Here is a 19235-nt window from a genome sequence, read left to right on the forward strand (position 1 = left end):
TACAAGGAGGCCTGGGAATTTAGTCTGATCAGCACTTGCTGAATCCAGGGACAGCCTCAGGAGACCCTGCCAATAAGCGGTATGCCTGTGAAATTTCTGGAAGGAGTAGTGATCTCCCTTAGCTGGGAAGGCCATTGTAGACAGCTTTGTGGGAACAGCTTTTTGGAGAAAATTAGTTTAAGATCACTGTATCAAAATAAGTAAGTCTGACATGGTTGATTTTTGTTGTTCTGTTTTGTTTTTATTTTTGCAGGGTCACATTATATATCTCTGGCTGTCCTAGAACTCACTGTGCAGACCAGCTGGTCTCAAACTTGCAGAGATCACGCCTGGCACACAGTTGAGTTTTTGTGCTGCTGTCTTACCAGAAAATATAACTTCCTTGTTTAAAATTTATTTTAAAGGATTTATTAAAAATAACAAATAATATGACTTATCTAATTATAAAAATAATAAAAACCCTTTCCACACTGTGAAGAGAATGTAATAAAATGGAAAAGGATAAGTCATCCTGCTAGAGGTAGAAGCACTGTTACCATCTTGTTATCTTTCAATTTTTTTTCCTGTATACATAGATGTATTAAAAACACTTTTCAGGTTAACTTTTATTTTATTTTGCCTAAATGTGTGTATGTACACCATGTGCTTGCCTAGTGTCCATAGAGGTAAGAAGAGAAAGATTGATCCCCTTGAATTGGAGTTTGGATTGTTTGTGAACCATTACGTGGGTGCTGGGAATCAAACCTATGTCCTCTGCAAGAATAGCAAGCACTCTTAATCACCAAGCTGTCTCTCCAACTCTATGGATGCATTTTAAAAGTCAGTTTGTGGACACTTGGGAAGTAGAGGCAGGTGGATCTCTGAATTTGAGGCCAGCTGGGTCTACGTAGTAAGTTCTAAGACAGCCAGGGCTATGTAGAGAGACTGTCTCCAAAAATGGAGTGGGGGTGGGGGCAGAATTTAGTGCTTTCTGTACACGAGCTGATTTCTTTAGTACTTCATTAGCACATTCTCCTGTTCCTAGCACTAGCGCAAACTGACACTCACTTCCTGTGTTACCATCCTATAGGGCAGAGGTCCAAAATGAGTCTCATAGGGCTAAAGTCAAGATGTTGACAGCTGATTCTTTCTGGAGGCTCAGGAGAGAATCTGGTTCCTTCTGTTTATAGAAGCCACCTATATTCCTTGGCTCCTTGATGTCTTTCTAACAAGAACCCAAACCCTGGCTTTTGTCATTCCCACCTCTGAAGCACCCACCTGGCTGAATAGAGATCTTACAGTGACTGGTGGGTGGAGGATACCTTTCCCAACTGAGTCTTTGTCTGTATACCATCACGTCTCTTTCTGGGGCTTAGGATGTGGACATCTGTGGGGGACCATGATTCACCCTGGCTCAAGACACAGTTTGAAAAGTTGCTGCAGGGCATTCTATAGTACAAGCAAACCATAATCAGTTCCCCGTCCCTATTATTGTATGCTTAGATAGTCTCTAATTTCCCTCTATTACAGTCTTGCTCCGTAGATCCTTGGATGTAAATAGTGTGCTTCAGGTTCATGCATGTTGGACTGAATTCCTAGGGGACATTTTTAAAACAGTAGGCTTTTTCCCTCTGAAGAATGTGAGCCAGACACTGGGGTTCCCAGACACCTTTCCCACTCAACAACAGGGTGTAGGGCAGCAAGGGCATCCCTCCTGTAGGAATCAGTTTTCTCACCCCAAAGTGGGGGAAATAACAGGATGTTACGACGGTTATGTGAGTTATTTCAAGACAGTGAATTCGAATCTCACTTGCCACCAAGAAATGCTTATTGAGTGTTAAGTTTTTGTTCCTGGTCAGGAATCTTTCCTGTACAGTTTTAAGGGTTTTAGTGCATATTGACAAATGGTTTTGAGATTTAAAAAAATTCATTAATAACATGAGAATACTTACTGGGTTTGTTGAATTATTAATAGTATGAGTTGTATTCTAGGTGCCTCAGCTTTTCAGAAAAAAAAGGTACTTGGTTTTTGTGTTTGTTTGTTTTTTGTTTTTGTTTTTTTTGCAATGTAGATGGTAAAAATACTAAAGCTAGTTTGAATGGAATGCTTTTGACTGAAGCCTTTCAGAAAACATATCAGCTTTGTGGAGTGGGAGGTAGAGTGTCCCAGTCCCACATTCACATATTTAGACAATTGCTGATTGAAGTTATTTGGGATGTTGGAGAGATGACTAGTTGGTTAACAGCACTTACAAGGAGCCTGGGTTCTGTTCCCAGCTCCTACATGGCAGCTCACAATTCCCACGCCCTCTTCTGGCCTCCGTGGGCATTGCATGCTCATAGTACACATGTACATGCACATAAGATAAAAGAAGTCTTTTTAAAAACCAAAGTATTTAGGACATGTCTGTACTGAGCATGCTTTGTTCCCTTAACGATATGGCAGAACCATTTAGTATTTATGTCTTTTTAGGTATTATAAGTAATCTGGTATAAATTAAAGTATGTGGGTAGATGTGCACAGTTCCACTTCTGTAGAAGTGATGTGCTATTTTATGTAAAGGATTTGTATATTCTTAGATTCAGGAGGTTGAGGGCTGGAACTTCAGTATATCCCCATGATCAGCTACACTCCCCATTTCATGTTAGTCAGTACTGTCTAGGGCTATGTTCTGGATATCACTGTACATACAACTGGTGAGTGTTAAGTTGCCTCATCAAATGGCCCTTGGGGTTCATCTAATGCCTCCTCATGATTTGATTGCTCTGAGTCTTTGGAAGTAGCCTCAGAAATAGGCAGGGCTCTTCTCAGTGCCTCTGCTGGGAGAGGGGGCGGGCTGGGCCCCTTTGTCTATGGCTGGTTGGCTTGAATAATGAGATGAAGTCACTCTTCCCCTTTGTAAATATGTATTTTAGTGGGCGGCATTTGAAACTATGTAAACAGCAGAGTTTTCCTTAAGCTTCCACTTTATTTGTGTTGGAGACTGTTTTCCCATTTAATTTTCAAGGAGTTATGATCTGTTACTCATTATATATTGTGAGGCTGAGATTGTCCCAGATTTTGCTAGGGAAAGTCTCTCCACCCTGGCTTCTGGTGGCATATTCTCCCAGTGATCACTGCTTCACTGTCTGGCACAAGGGGTTCCATAGTCATCTCATCTGGTCCCACCCCACCCCCACCCCCTCCACCCGCCCTGAGCTGTTCTTCAAGGAACCCAGCTTCTTTCCCTGGAGAATGATACTCAGCCATCTGGGCACAAGGTGGGCTTCCTTCTTGGGGGTACAACACGTGGCAGGCACTGCTGCTATGTCCTCTTAGCGGATGGGGTGTGTATTCAGATATGCACTTGTTTATTTCTAATCTGTGAGTACATCTGAAAACCTTGAGTTCCTACTAGCATTTCAATTGCCGCTCAATACTGAATGGCTCATTCATCTTATTTTTTGGTGGCCTTCTCCTCACACACTTTCTTACCTGCCTGACTCCAGCCCTAACTGGTTCTCTGTGGTTCCCTTGTCCTCAGCATACTAACTCAGAAAGTGAAGGACAAGTTAGTGGCTTTCTTTCTCCCTGTGTGTGAGCCTGTATACACATACCTGTCTAACTAATGTGGTGCTCCTGCTTGCCACTAGCTAGTGAGCATGTCTTGTGGCTCTTGTTTACTGACTTGGGGTTGTAGCTTGGACACCATGGGCTGTTGATACAGGTGAATAGGTCTGTTCCAGCACTCAAAGTACAGTCTGTTTTTTAAAAGCCCCACTGGACATGTCTGTGGGTTAGGATCTTTCTGAACACACAGGCCCAAGAACGCAGGGGTTAGTGGTAAATGGTTGGCTTTCTGTGCCAGGCCCCAGGCACTATCTTCTAACAGTCAAGTCATGAGTTAGAAGCCATAAAGGAAACTGATTTGAGCCTTCTTCCAGGATTGGGAACCTGTAGAAACCTCAGGCTCTGTAGTTTTTCACCACAGGCCCATCCCATCACAGTAATGTCTTTAAAAGCCTGGACTTTTCACCTTTGAGGACAATAAACAGGTTACCTGGGTCGTTTTCTGTCATTTCCAGCTTGTTCATTTATTCCAGGAGACTTTGTACCTGAAGCGGTTTCCTTCTTTCCTTACTTCCTTCTAGCACTTATGAGCGTGGAGAGCAAGTTTCTGGAGTAGATGGGGCTTGGTGGAGTGCAGTCAGACCAGGGGCCACTTGTTCACTTTGTGTGACCTTTTTCTGGAAGAGATCAGTAACATTTTAAAAACATGTTACTTTGTGTGTATGGATGGGTACTAGTGTGGAGATCAGAGAGGACGTATGTGGGAGTTGGTTCATGCCTTCTATTACGTAGGTTCCAGGGATGGAACTCAGGTAGTCAGGCTTGGCAGCAAGTGGCCTTATCTGCTGAGCCATCTCCCTCTCTCTCTAGAAACTAAGCCAGTAGACTCATCCAGTGGCCAGACTTGTCTTATGGAAGTCTGATTTTGGCTTTCTTTTGGTCTCTCCTGTTTCCCAAAGAAGAGGTGCTGGGTGGCCCAGGATTTGCCTCCCAGTGTTGATGAGCATCCTTTTTTTAAATTAATTAATTTTTTATTAAGAAATTTTTTATTCATTTTACATACCAATCACAGATCCCCTCTCTTCCCTCCTCCCTCACCCCCCCCCCATGCGCATCCTAAACAGAGGTGTTCACGACTTAGTTCCATGTGGGTGTCCCCTCAGCCAGCTTCCATTTAGTCTTCATCGCAGAGGCGAAAGTTACCCTATGACTTTGACTTCTCACCTGCACTCTCCCACGTCTGGTCATCAGGAAAGTTTGACTCTACCTTCTTATTCTTAAGGTCCAAGTCAGCATCTTCTCTCCCTGGGTTATTTATACCCATGATCTTCCACTGGGTCCCCTGTCCCCTGTATTCATTTCTCCTAGAAGCCTGAGTGGTCAGCTGTGTCTTCCCTTCCCTTTCGAAATAAGAACCGAGGTCCTCTCTGATGTTCAGGGCTGTCCCTGATCTGTCCCCAGTTCTTTCATCTCCCCTCCCTTCCCTTTCTGCATTCTGCTCAGCCATGCAGGCCTGTTTCCTTTGCTATTCACTCCAAACTACTTCCTTTAGGTGTCCACTTAAAGGTCCCTTCTCTGGGCCTCTGTGGCACTCAAGTTGGCGATGCATCCCTCTTAACTGTCCTGTTTCCTTCCTTTCTCTGCTTTCCAAGCACAGTACTTACCGTCAGCTAAGCTGCATTTACTTATTTCTTATTTGCATCCCCACACTGGAAGATAAGCTCTGTGAGGTCAGAGGTTTCTGCCATATCCAGTACTCTGACCCTCCTGCCTGTACAGTGCAGAGCTCTGAGCAGTTGCTCGGCAGCCTTGTTCTCTGGTTCTGTATGCTCACTCCTCTTGGCTGCTGATGTCTGCATTCTGGAGTGTCCTGCACCAATCCCCTTCCTCCTTAGACAGGATGCCCAAGGGTTCTTGTGCATATTCTGTGTTCTTGTCCCTGGATGCACTACTTTCCCTCCATAGTGCCTTTATGTAGCTCTCCCCAGCTCAGCTTCTGTGCAACTAAAAGCTTCCTTTTGTCACTCCTAAAGGGACTCTGTCTCAGTTTAGGTGACCTCTACTCTGATACCTTCCTTTCCTGCCTTTGGCCTGGTGGCTGGTTGGGGTTGCCCTCCTTTGCTTCCTCACACATACAGCAGTGTCCCTGACCTGCTCACATGCTTGCTCTCGCTCTCGCTCTGTTTCTGTTTCTGTCTCTGTCTCTGTCTCTCCCCTCCCTCCCCCAACACCTGGCAGTATTTTACTGGGTAAGCATTCTATAAAATGGCATGGCATAGTGAGTAATAAAGGCAGAGTGTGCTGTGATGTTGGGTGTGTGTGTGTGTGTGTGTGTGTGTGTGTGTGTGTCTGTGTGTGTCTATCCTATTTCCCAGAACTGACTGGAGTAGAGTTGACTACCTTATGAGTTTCTCTGTGTAGTCCTAGCTGTCCAGGAACTAGCTCTGTAGATCATGCTAGCTTCAAATTCAGTCTCCTGCCTCTGCTTCCCAAGTGCTGGGATTAAATGCTTGTGCCACAAAGCTTGGCTGGTTATTTTCTTTTCAAAAACTTAATTTCGTTCCTTTCCATTTCTTTGTTTTGAGAGAATCAGGCCCCTGCCTAATTTGTAAACATCAACTCTCTCTTCTACATAGAATACATTATAATAGAAATTGACTGTCTACCTGTGAGAGAGTTATCAAGGACATCGTTAAAAGTGATTTATTGCAGTAAGGCCTGTGATGCTCTCACAAGTATTGCTCACTAACTTTCACATTATATATATCTACACTAGCTTATAGCTTCTTTCTCTTAAGGCAGAAGGATTTAAGAGATTATTTTTGTTAACTTTTTTTTTAATTTTTAAAATTTTATGTGTATAGGTGCTTTGCCTTCATGTGTGTCTATGCACCATGTATATGCAGTGCTCAGGGAGGCCAGTCAAGAGGGCCTTGGATCCCTTGGAACTGGAGTGACAGATGGTTGTAAACTGCCATGTGGGTATTGGGAATCGAACCCATGTCCCCTGGAAGAGCAGCCAGTGCTCTAACCACTGAGCAACTCTCCAGCCCCTTTTGTAAAGTGCACACTTACTACAGCATTAGAACTATTATATTACTTCAGTGACTGGCTGTATATTCTTTGACCAGGGCTGTTCTGAGACTCAGTTCCCTGATAGCCCTGATAGGGCTTCTGGCTTCTGCAGAGTGTGTAAGGTGGCTTAACTGACCTTTGGTCTTTCTAGGGGGTCTTTGCTTTACTTTTTTGCTCTTGTGGTTGACATTCTCACTGTCCTTCTATTGAGATAGACATCGTTATTTCTCCTCTGAGTACATCCCAGCAGCCCCAGTCTCTGGTGTGGGTTCTAGACTGGCTGGTTTTGCAGACTGTTGGGTGGTGCAGCAGTAAAGGTCCTACTGGTGAAGTTTAAGCAGCTGTTTAGGTCCTTCTCCCTCAGTCCTGTTTCATCCCCTTCCTGTTTTAGAAGGACCAACAGGCAGTTGCTGAAACCAAAACCTCTTTATTACTCTGAAGGACGAGTTTCTTCCAGAAGGATGAATTTAACCGACTCATCTTGGTTTATGGTGTCTGGTTTTTTTTGTTGTTGTTTTGTTTTGTTTTCCCTCTTCTTTCATGACAATACAAGGGCCTGACTTGTTCCATGCCCCCTTCCCTGGCTGGATTGTTCCCCTCAGATGTGATGGTGAGCTGCATTCGCTGGTCATGCTGTGGCACTCAGCTCTTGCTGCCACTGTTGTGAAGAACAGCTGTTCCTCCTATACTTTAAATATTTTGAGAGAGAGAGATGAGCCTAAGAGAAATTTTATACTCAAATATAATACTTTCTTTAGAAATAGCTTGCTTCACAAACTGTTCTCTATTCCACTTCCAGTAAAGGGCTAGTCTGATTTTATAATAGATTAAACTGTTTTAATTTAAGTTTGACGTTTCAGGTAAAATAAAGTTAATGGCTGCAGAAAACGTCTGTACCCTTTTCATAAAATTGGCAGAAAATATTTTAAAATATGAGTACATTTAAGCAGTGTCTCTTAAAGAACCTATTAAAATGACTTGGCTAGATAATAGTTAGTACTTAGGTATAATTTACAGCAGAAAATAAGGTCCTATAACTATGCTTTTGACTGAAAAATTGTAGATGCTGATTGGCCCCATGCCCTGGCCTGTGGAGAGCTACCCATGTCAGGAAGCACAGTCTGAAGCAGAAGTGAGGGTGGCACGGGAGGGATGGCTTTTCTTTTTCCTGTCTAGCTGCAGGGATGGAGGCTGGCCTGCTTCGTGCCCCTCTGCTTAGCTGTTGTCCTTAGTCTCTTCATTTTCCTCACTTGTTCTCCCTTTACTTCATGAAGTAAAGTCTTGAAATGTTTCCAGGAAAGCAGTGAGGTGTAAGTAAATCTAAACAAGAGCAGGGACTTTGTGTTATATTCTCATTGGTCTGTTTTGTGACTGGGTGTCTGATCCTTCCACTTAGATTACAGCTGTTACTGTCATATCTGGCTTGATCGGGATGCTTCTGATGTCTCTGTGTGCTGTTTTTATTTCAGGTCGGCTCACAGAGTGGTTGCATGGGCGTCCCCGCTAGATTTGGGTCTGTGTGCAAATGGAGTTTAGGACTCAGTCGACTCTGCCCTAATGAGAGAAGCCCCTGTCCAAGATGGAGAAGAAGCGGAGAAAGAAATGAAAGCCTCTTTTTGGGCCAAGCTGTGGGTGACCATGGGACTGAGGTTTTCTTTACGTTGGACAAGTCTGTAGGATGGCTCATCAGTAAGGTTGCAGCTTTTAGCCAAAACAGAAATTCACTTCTGATCAAGGAAGAACCTAGTGTGATTTGAATTTATGCAATTTTATGACCATATTCACTTAGGACCATGAAGCTCATCAACATCTGGCTTCTTCTGCTGGTGGTTTTGCTCTGTGGGAAGAAGCATCTGGGTGACAGGCTGGGGAAGAAAGCTTTTGAAAAGGCCCCATGCCCCAGCTGTTCCCACCTGACTTTGAAGGTGGAATTCTCCTCAACTGTGGTGGAATATGGTAATGAACTGTCTTCAGTGTTGGGCCCTCCCATCTTTGTTTTCAAACTTAATATAAATATTAGCTTCCGTTCCACTTCTGTGGTAAATTTCAAATGGAATGAGTGCATACCATGTAGGCATTAACGTTTGCTTAAGGTGTTAAGTAATGGAGTAGAACTGACTGTGTACAACAGCTGGGAGGATGCTGATGTAGGTGCTGAGCATCACTTTGGAAGTCAAGCCCCAGGCGAAGGGCTGAGCAGGAAATATGTGACTCAATCTGATCTTTATCTTCACTTTCTGTAGAACAAACAGCCGCACACATTCCCTGAACTCTTGTCTCTGTTGGAGAACTACCTTTCTTTACTGTAGTCAGATTTCTGTAGATAGGGGGTTTTATTTTGTTTTCAATTTACAAACATTTTATGTGGATGAATGTTTTGCCTGCATATGTGTCTGTGGACCACATGCGTGCTTGGCACTTGTGGAAGCCAGAAGAGAGTTTCAGATCCTGTGGAACTGGAGTTACAGATGGTTGTGAGCGACTGTGTGGGTCATGGGAACTGAACCCAGGGTCCTCTCTAAGAGCAGTAAGCACTCTTAACCACTGAGCTATCTCTCCAACCCCCCCCCCCCGTTTATATTTTTTAAGATGTATTTTGATTATATATGTATGTGGATATATACACGTGTATAGGTGCCTATGGAGGCTAGAGGTATCAGATCCCTTGGAGCTAGAGTTATAGGTGGTTGTGAGCTGCCTAACTTGGGTACTGGAAACTGAAGCCAAGTCCTCTGCAAGAGCTTAACTACTGAGCCATCTCGTTAGACCCATACTTACATTTTAAAAAATACATAGGTGTCTGGGTTTGAACTGTATATTTTGTGTGATTAAGATTCATGTAAGTCAGCTTTACCCAGAACTCTGAATACTGCTGCCTAGAGATTTTTTTGTTTTTGCTTTTTGAGACTGGGTTTCTCTCTGTAGCCCTGGTGGCTGTCCTGGAACTCACTTTGTAGACCAGGCTGGCCTCGAACTCAGATCTGTCTGTCTCTGCCTCCCGAGTGCTGGAATTAAAGATGATTGCCACCACTATCTGGGTGCCTACGGCATTTTACACTTATTTTTCTGCTTATTCTTATTTTGCTCTGGGCTTTTGAGGTACATTGTTCTTTTGCCAATGAAGATTCAAATTAGGTATACTCTATGTTATGTATGTAAGTACTTACTTTACTGTGGCCATTGATTTCAGAATATATTGTGGCTTTCAACGGATACTTCACAGCCAAAGCTAGAAACTCATTTATTTCAAGTGCTCTGAAAAGCAGTGAAGTGGACAACTGGAGAATTATACCTCGGAACAACCCATCCAGTGACTACCCTAGTGATTTTGAGGTGATTCAGATCAAAGAGAAGCAGAAGGCTGGGCTGCTCACACTTGAGGATCATCCAAACATCAAGCGGGTGACACCTCAGCGGAAAGTCTTTCGTTCCCTGAAGTTTGCTGAGTGTAAGTATGGTGAGCACAGGCCACACCACTGCTTGGCTTTCACCACAGAGTCGCTAAAGCTGATTTGGAGACACCTGTGTCCTTTTTCACAGTTCTCCAGTGGAGAATGTTGTCCTGACAGGCAATTTCCTTGTTTTGTTTTCTGAGACAGTGTTTTCTGTAGCTCAGGCTTCAAATTCCTGAAGCCGAGGCTGACCTTGAACACCTGACCTTCCCTGTGTTCATGTCTCCACCTCCAAAGTGCTGTGATTGCAGGCATGCACTGCCATCCCCAGTGGACAGCATTTTCTTGAGAAAAGCGGCTTCATGCTGTCTTGGGAGGAACACTGAGGGTCTGTAGTGGACCGTGGTGGTGACCTGTATCTCTGTGGAAGCTGGTTTCTGTGTTCATCTGGGACTCTTCTGACTTTCAGTCTACCAGCCTTTGTGTGTTGAGTGGAAAGTCTGGGCTTTTTTTTTTTAAAATGCCAGGTGCTGGTGGTACACGCCTTTAATCCCAATACTCAGGAGGCAGAGGCAGGTGGATCTCTGTGAGTTTGGCCAGCCTGATCTATGTAGTGAATTCCAGAACAGCCAAGACTACACAGGGGAACCTGTCTCGAAAAACAAAAAAACAAAAAAACAACCCAAACAGCAAAACCCCAAACCAATCTTGCTCTGTAACCAGGCTGGAACTGAGACAGTTTTCTTGCCTCCTCTTTGCAAATGCTGGAATTGTAGAGGTATGCCACCACACTCTTGTGTAGACCTTGTCTTTGGGTCTCCTCTGTACTTAGGTTTTGCTCCTTTTGAGTGCATGTTTTCATCTTTACAGCCCTCTTGCTTTGTTTTGGGCTTTGTTTTGTTTCCCTCTGAGCTCCCTGACCAGGACCAGAGGTGGATGTTGCAGCACACCCTTGTAATCTATGGGCACTGGTGTGAGCCTGTGGAGTCTGGCTCTCATTTTCTTGGGCCTAGTTTTGCTACAGTTGGGCTTTTGGAGGTAGAATCCATCCCCAAGTAACAAACTACAAACTTAATGTAGTGTTTTCTGTATTATAGAGGACCTGGTGCCACCAGGGGAACATTTTTTCTATTCATCAAACCAGGTTAGCACACTGCTAACTTTAATAATTTGCTATCATTTCTTTTGTCCTTCTTTCCTTTTTTTTTTTTTTTTTGGTTTTTTAAGACAGGGTTTCTCTGTGTAGTTTTGGTGCCTGTCCTGGATCTCGCGCTGTAGCCCAGGCTGGCCTTGAACTCACAGAGATCCTCCTAGTTCTGCCTCCCAAGTGCTGGGATTAAAGACGTGCACCACCACTGCCAAGGCTGACCCAGAACTTACTGTGTAGTCCAGGGTGACCTTAAACTTCTGATCCTTTTGTTTCCACCTTTGAAGTGTGGGGATTACAGGCCCTCACCATCCCACCCAGTTTTAAGTGGTGCTACCAACAAAACTTGGAGCCTTCTGAGTGCTAGACAGGTATTCTACCAACTGAGCTCCAGTTCCAGCCCTGTTGTTTGTTTTATTGGGCAGGCTAAATAAAGAACATTTTATTCTCACTGCTTTGTCTGTTATATACTAGGCTCCAGAGCCTCTGAGGTTGTGCTGTCTTTGGAAAAGCTGACCTCTGCAGTGAAGCAGACCAGGATTTTGAGTCAGTTGCAGACTTTGGGTCTGATTTCTTAAGGGCCTAGCCTGTTATCCCAGATGTCTTGTATCTTTTTCTCCTTAAAGAGCAGCAGTGCCCAAACATTTGACTCAGGAAAACCAGATCAAACTTGGTACAATTACCCAGGTGCATACACTGTCATTTTATTCAGCGTCCTGTTCATTTTGGTCCATTTCACCTTTGAGAACTCTAGAATGTTTTTGGAAACTTAGAGTTGCCTGATTCTAGCCATGATGCCTAGGCCATTCTTATGGGGTTCCTTTCTGCAGTGTCTGTACTGTGTTGTGACTAGCTACAACCTTGAGCATGAAGCTCCTTTTCACTAGAAGCTTCATTTTCTCTCCTAACATAGAGAGGTACTGACCATCACTTCACTGGTTCTCAGAGGAGGAAGTGAAATAGTGCCAGAGTGCAGTGCTTAGCAGTGTGCTCATAGCATGTGGTAGCACTGGAGCTCAGGTTTTGCTTGATGTTGATGTTTGGCTGAAATCTGTCTTGCTTTGGATCCCATTGGGTTCCCTCCACTGGCCCTAAGACAAAGCTAACATCTTTTCATATGAGATATTAATGACATCATGAAGATGTCCACTTGTGCTGGCTAGTTTTATGTCAACTTGACACAAGCTAAAGTCAGCTGAGAGGAGGGAACCTCAATTAAGGAAATGCCTCCATAAGATCAGACTGCAGGCAAACCTGTGGAGCATTTTCTTATTGAGTAACGGATGTGGGAGATTCCAGCCCATTGTGGGTGGTGCCACCCCTGAGCTGGTAACTATAACAAAGCAGGCTGAGCAAACCAATAAGCAGCACCCCTCCATGGCCTCGGCATCAGTACCTGCCTCCAGGTTTCTGCCTCTTTGAGTTTCTGTCCTGACTCCCCTTGGTGATGGATTGTTAGCTGAAGTGTAAGCTGAAATAAACCCTTTCTTCCTCAAGTTGCTTGGTCATGGTGTTTCATCACAGCAATAGTCACCCTGACGAGACATCATCTCTGTTATTTGCAGAGGTCTTGCTGTTCTTTTTATCAGTTTCTTCTGTCCAAGCCAGTGATTCCCAGTTCTTTCAGTGGTTAGTCATATGACATGGTCTGTATCCCTCACTATTTTATTTATTTATTTATTTGAGTGCTCTGTTCTGTTTAAGGTCAAGCAGAGCAGACTGTTCCCATCATCTAAATGTTCTTACACAGTATCTCTGGGATTGTCCCTGCTGTTGACTGAAAGACTAGCGTCACCTGGGAAACTCAGTGCAGATAAATGTGAATTGGACTGTCATTTTAGACAGTTGCTTCATGGAGTTAACAGCCTTTTTTTTTTTTCCATGTCCCAACTTTCCATGGGTATAGCCTGAAAGCCTTGAGAACAATGAGAGTCGTATGCTTTAGAGCTAGTACAGTAGGAGTAGTACAGGCTTGTTCTTAAAACTGATTTGAGGGCTAGCAGGGCGGCTCAGGGGGTAAAGGTGCTTGCTGTGTAAGTCTGACAGTCTGTGTTCAATTCCTGGGACCCATGTAAAGGTAGAAGGAAAGAACTGACTCAAAGTTATATGTGCCCCCTCACACTAATAAATGAAATTGTTTTTAAAATATCATTGTTTTTTATTATAACATAGACTTTGAGAGGTAAAATGAAAACTCATAATAATATTTTACTTTTACTTTTATTTCCTTTAATTATTTTTTAATGAAGGGATTTTTCAGGTATTAAAATTCATCATTTAAGTGTACAATTTGACAGATCTTAGCAAAAGTACACAAAATAGGTCCAGAGTATTCTCTTGCCTCAGACCCTACTCTCGCCCTCCTGGTTCTTTCAGTTCTTGAAAGAGGAAACTAGAAAAGGTAAGAAAATCTCTGAGTTTTGGGCAGTACATAGCTTAAAGTCCCTGCTAAAGTCTGGCCAGAGGTATGTTCAGTGAGGTAAAGCAGCTTTTTCCTTTAAAACCTGCTGATCCTCCAATGGCCAGCTCTTGAGTCATTTCCCTTCTTTTCTGGCCTCTTGAGGGCAGGCCACTGGTGAGAATGATTTTTATCTTTAGTGTTTCAGTGTCACAAAAGGTTTATTTATTTGAGTCAGAGTTTTGCAGTATAGCCTAGGTGGCTTTAAACTCGTGACCCTCCTGTTTCAGTCTTGCTAGTGCTGGGCTTACGTTGTCCAGCAGGACTTCCGTAAAAGTCACTGCCTTCCCTTGGTTACAGAATTGTAAGTCATTTGGGTATAATATAGCAACTAAATACTGTTCCATAGTTGTGATTGCCTTGAGGAAAGTCCTGAAACATGAGTTCAGGGTGGCCTTGCCTTAGAGCACAGTGTGTGCACTTATCCTCGTGGTCTCTGATCATGCTCTTCCTTGACTCCAGCTGACCCCATTGTGCCATGTAATGAAACCCGGTGGAGTCAGAAGTGGCAGTCATCACGACCACTGAGAAGAGCCAGCCTCTCCCTGGGCTCTGGATTCTGGCATGCCACAGGAAGACATTCAAGTCGGCGATTGCTGAGAGCCATTCCTCGGCAGGTTGCCCAGACATTGCAGGCAGATGTGCTGTGGCAGATGGGATACACAGGTGTGTACTGCAGACCAGGGACTTGGACAGTCAGCATCCAGGGAGGCAGTTTGCTGGGTTGTCCTGCCACAGCTCTGCCAACATATACTTCTATCCTTCTTACCGTGTATGAGCTGGGTACAGTGAACTTTCCTGGTATTTGTCTCTTAAGCCCAGCATCTGTTTCACATCTAAAAATTTGTGTGTATGTGCTTGAACACAAGTACATGTGTATGTATGTATAGGAATGCGTGTGTGTGTGTGTGTGTGTGTGTGTGCACATGTACACGAGTTTATATGTACATGTGTGTGTGAATATATGCCATGGTGTGCATGTTAAGGTCAGAGGTTGACTTATAGGTGTCTCTTCTCTCCTACTATGTGGGACCTGGGAATGGAATGCAGGACCTTGGGCTTGAACATTTCTTTCCTGTTGATACTGCACAAAACAGCAGAACTCACAGCCCGTGGCTGTCATCATGTGCTGCAGTACCACATCGCATCTGCAAAGCTGCATTTTTCTAGGAAGGTGTTAGCATTCAAAGATGGACACCTGGATTTGGACAGTTAGTCATATTTACTAATTGTAACTGTGGAGCAACTGAGGGATCATCCCACTAGCTGGCCACTTGAATCAGGAAACACCGTGTCTTACACGATGAAACTCAGAATCAGTGAGAGTCCCTTTCCTTTGCTGACGAGGAGAGCAAAACAGCTCTGTCTTCACTAGTGTGTGAACTTAACCTGTGAACTGTGTCCTATCCCAGGGACCTGCCCTTGATTTCCTGTTTCTGTGGCTCCTTCAAAGGAACGGTGTTTTGTGGGTAAAAATCAAGAAAGATTATTTCTCCCAATATGATTGTTTGCTGTTTCCTCTTTTTGGGATAAGGTGCTAATGTCAGGGTTGCTGTTTTTGATACTGGGCTCAGTGAGAAGCATCCACACTTCAAGAATGTGAAGGAGAGAACCAACTGGACCAATGAGCGGACCCTGGATGATGGTAGGTCCCAGTCAGATGAAGGCAAGGCTCTTGGGTCTGGAAGCAGTACTTGTGAATTACCCTGTGGTTGCACAGACAAGCCCAAGTACTAAGAAGCTTTGCTGAGCCTCTCAGATGATGTGGGGAAGTAGAGGCTGGGAGAGGAGGAGGTACATGCTGAGAAAGGTTACCTGTGGAGTTGCCCACAAAGGAGAGCAGGAACAGTGGTGTCAGGAGTGTGAGGGGCAGAGGCTGCTCGTGTCTCCAAGACCAGGAGGGCGTGGTCGTTGGTTTGGAGTGTTCTACTTCATTGTGCATCCTCAGCTGTCTCATGGGATTTCTTTTTTGTGGCTGCAGGGCTGGGCCATGGCACATTTGTCGCCGGTGTGATTGCCAGCATGAGGGAGTGCCAGGGATTTGCCCCAGATGCAGAGCTGCACATCTTCAGGGTCTTTACCAACAATCAGGTAGGTGCTTGAGGGGCCTTGAAACATGTGAGTGGTCAGAGCTGAGGTATGACATAAAGCACTGTTGTACAGCCACTACAAATGGCACACTGCAGTAACAGCCTTCCTCATTGTCATGTGTGCCTCAGTGCCTCACATGTCCTGTCTTCTGTGTGTCCTTCCCCCAACACTGCATTCATCAGCCTTCCCCAGTCCTGATGACTGACCTTCCTCCAAGGCTAATGTAGTTCCTTGATCTGTTTGTCTTTCACAATCAGGCTTGCCTGGACACTCGGGCTACTGTCTAGGTCTTCCATGATGGACTAATGGCATGTTCATGGCTTACATACTCCCCCACCCCCACCCCCCACCACCATTTAGTTCCCACTGTTGGAGAAGGGGGACTATGTTGCTGACCTCTGTATCCTAGTATCCCAGCACCTAAGGTTTACAGCTTTATTTACTCATTTCATCTGGAAACAGGAAGAGGCTACTGTGTGTGTGTGTGTGTGTGTGTGTGTGTGTGTGTGTGTGTGTGTGTTTTATTTGTGATACTCATTTATGTGTGTTTGTGTGTGGAGGCTATCTGTCAGCCTGAACACCATCCACCTTGTTTTTTGTTTTATTTTGTTTTGTTTTTGACAGGGTCTCACTGTCTTTCCTTGGCTGGCCTGAAGCTTATTATGTAGACCAGGCTGGTCTCAAACTCATGAACTCATAGAGATTCTCCTGTCTCAGCCTCCTGAGTGCATGCATCACCACACCCGACTTCTCCTTGTTTCTTGAGACAGAATTTCTCATTGGTACTAAATAAAGAGAGAGAAGAGCAGTAGCAGTTGGTCCAGGAAGGGACTGAAACACAGTCCCTTCATAAGATGCCATTCATTAGGAGAAAGGGCCTTGTGGGAGAGAGAGCATTAGACAGAAACAGTATAGTTTATAGAGATCTAAGCATTATGAGACCTTAGAAGGAAAGAGATTCTTTCCTTTAAGGCCTGCAGAGCAATGTTGTTAAGAGACTAAGATGAGGGAAGAGGGGGAGATCACTACTAGGGGTGGGGTGGAGGCCAGAGGAGCCTCCTTAGAAAGCAGCCTTTTAAGCACTCCCATAATTAGCACATCCCAAGAACAAAGAAATTATCAAGCTGGCAGTAAGTTTCATATCATGTGATTTAGTTCACTGTAGCATACAAAACAAAGAGCTTGGTACCATAAATTGAGAGCTGTCAAGTCACAGCATAGATTGCTTAACTTTGTTCTAGAGAGAGTTGCAGGGAGGCCTGACCTGATTCAGGCTATAGGATCCAGTTTAAACATGTAGGCCCATGTTCAGATAACTGGAACTTGTCAATTAGGCTAGTCTGGGTGGCAAAAAGGCCCCAGGGATCTGCCTACCCAGTTGTGAGATTTTAAGCATGCACTACCACATCCAGATTTTTATGTGTGCATCAAACTCATTCATGTTTGCATAGCAAGTGCTTGACCCTCTTAATTTTTTTTCCTGTTGCTGTGACAAAATACTCTGTCAAAAGCAACTTAATGGAAAAAGAATTGATTCTAGCTCACAGTTCAAGGTTTTGTTCATCATGATCAGGAATCTGGGTGGCAGGAACTTTGAGGCAGCTGATCACAAGGATCCATAATCACAAAGCAGAAGAGCAATGAATGCAGACTAGTGCTCTTTGTTTTTTCCCTGAGTGCTCTGCCCTGTGGACCCACACACAATTAAAATGGGTCTTCCCATGTGAATTAATATAATCAAGATAACCCCTACCCCAGGCATGGCCATAGTTGTTTCTAGATTCTTCAAATTTACAGTTGACACTAATGGTCACTACTCAGAACCATCTCTCCAGCCCTTATTTATTTATTTTTTTTAAAGATTTATTTGTTTATTATCTATATAGTGTTCTGACTGCATGTATGCCTGTATGCCAGAAGAGGGTTCCAGATCTCATTATAAATGGTTGTGAGCCACCATGTGGTTGCTGGGAATTGAACTTGAGACCTCTGGAAGAGCAGCCAGTGCTCTTAACCTCTAAGCCATCTCTCGTACTGCCTACTGCCCCACCCCCACCCCCCCAGCCCTTATTTTTAAATTTTATTTTTGAGCTCCAGCACATCAAAAAGAAGCACAGTGATGACACCTACCTGTTCCTTCCAGTGGCTTTCAGCTCACTCCCCATAGTTCTTTGCTGCCTATGCTGCCTCTTAGGATTTCTTTTGCATATCAGCATGCAGTTTAGCTTTTTTAGAAAGCCTTTCAAAATACTTGTCCTTACTGTACTACTCTGCCCACTATGAACTTTGTTTTGTGTTTTTGTTGTTGTTTGGTTTTTTTATTTTTGCTTTTGAGACAGGGTCTTACTCTGTAGTTCCAGACTAGTCTGGAACTCACTGTGTAGCCCAGGCTGGCCTCAGACTCACAGCAGTCTTCTTAAGTGCCTGGATTACAGCTGTGAGCCACTATGCCTGGCTTAGCTTGTGTGTGAAAAACAAACAATCAAAAAACAGAAGTAGTATTTCAAAAAGCAGTGTAGTTTACATAAGGAAAGTAGAGGGTGCTGAACACTGGTGACATGATACTGTGAAGTGACTGTGGTTGCTCCTGTTTGTCCTTCAGTCTTTCTAGGACTGAGGGGTGTTAGACAGATGCCTTAAACTGTAGAAATGCTTAACATGACAGCAGTGTCTTAGAATGGGTCCTGTTATGAGGCAGTTAGAAGCTCAGATTGGTCCTAGAAGGCATGCTATGAGGTAGACAGTTGCCTGTTGCCCCCTGAGGAGAGACACAGCATATAGCACAGTCCTCCTCTTTGGGTCTAGTTCAAGGACTTAGTTTGTGGGTGTAATGTTTACATTCTAAAGCATTTTTACTTGGGATTTGTCCCCATCCTTTGAAGAATGTGCTTGTCCTTAGAAACCAGAGCTGTCACAGCTCTTTACACTTCTGCTGAGGCCCTCAGAGGACTGTTTCGATTTAACCAGGTGTCTTACACATCTTGGTTTTTGGACGCCTTCAACTATGCCATCCTAAAGAAGATTGACGTTCTAAACCTTAGCATCGGCGGGCCTGACTTCATGGATCATCCCTTTGTTGACAAGGTTGGTCAAGTCACTGTGCAAGGGCTGTATGTTGGGTGACAGCGCCTGTGCTTTTGTACCTGAAGTGTATGTCATTTCTGCTGAGGTAATGACAGCTTTGTGAAACAGGGTTAATGACATGAACGTCAGAAGCTTGCATGTCACAACCCAGTGAGCTAGAGGCCTGGGAGCAGGTATTTTTAAGGAGCATTGCTGCCTCCCTGGCTTTTTTTTTTTTTAAGAGATTGATTGATTTATTTGTTATATATACAACATTCTGCCTCCATGTATGCCTGCATGCCAGGAGAGGGCACCAGATCTCATTATTGATGGCTGTGAGCCATCACGTGGTTGCTGGGAATTGAACTCAGAACCTCTGGAAGAACAGCCAGTGTTCTTAACCTCTGAGCCATCTCTCCAGCCCAGCCTCCCTGGTGTCTTGATGCCTTTCTTTTAAACCTGCACTCTGTTTTCCTGAGC

At 44.2% G+C, this 19235-nt stretch overlaps 1 protein-coding gene across 2 annotated transcripts in view; it reads left to right on the forward strand.

Annotated features, from left to right (window-relative positions):
- The first annotated feature begins 8076 nt into the window (after nt 1-8076).
- Mbtps1 (membrane bound transcription factor peptidase, site 1) overlaps nt 8077-19235 on the forward strand; it is a 44885-nt gene continuing 33726 nt past the window's right edge. For both annotated transcript variants that reach the window (XM_059263932.1, XM_059263933.1), the window contains exons 1-6: nt 8077-8560; nt 9795-10052; nt 14064-14267; nt 15136-15246; nt 15583-15692; nt 18660-18776. In XM_059263932.1, the coding sequence (XP_059119915.1) occupies nt 8398-8560; nt 9795-10052; nt 14064-14267; nt 15136-15246; nt 15583-15692; nt 18660-18776 (963 nt within the window). In that variant the 5' untranslated portion in view covers nt 8077-8397. The remainder of the gene's footprint in view (nt 8561-9794; nt 10053-14063; nt 14268-15135; nt 15247-15582; nt 15693-18659; nt 18777-19235) is intronic.

The sequence above is a fragment of the Peromyscus eremicus genome, chromosome 5, assembly GCF_949786415.1.
Source record: "Peromyscus eremicus chromosome 5, PerEre_H2_v1, whole genome shotgun sequence".
Classification (NCBI taxonomy): Eukaryota; Metazoa; Chordata; class Mammalia; order Rodentia; family Cricetidae; genus Peromyscus; species Peromyscus eremicus.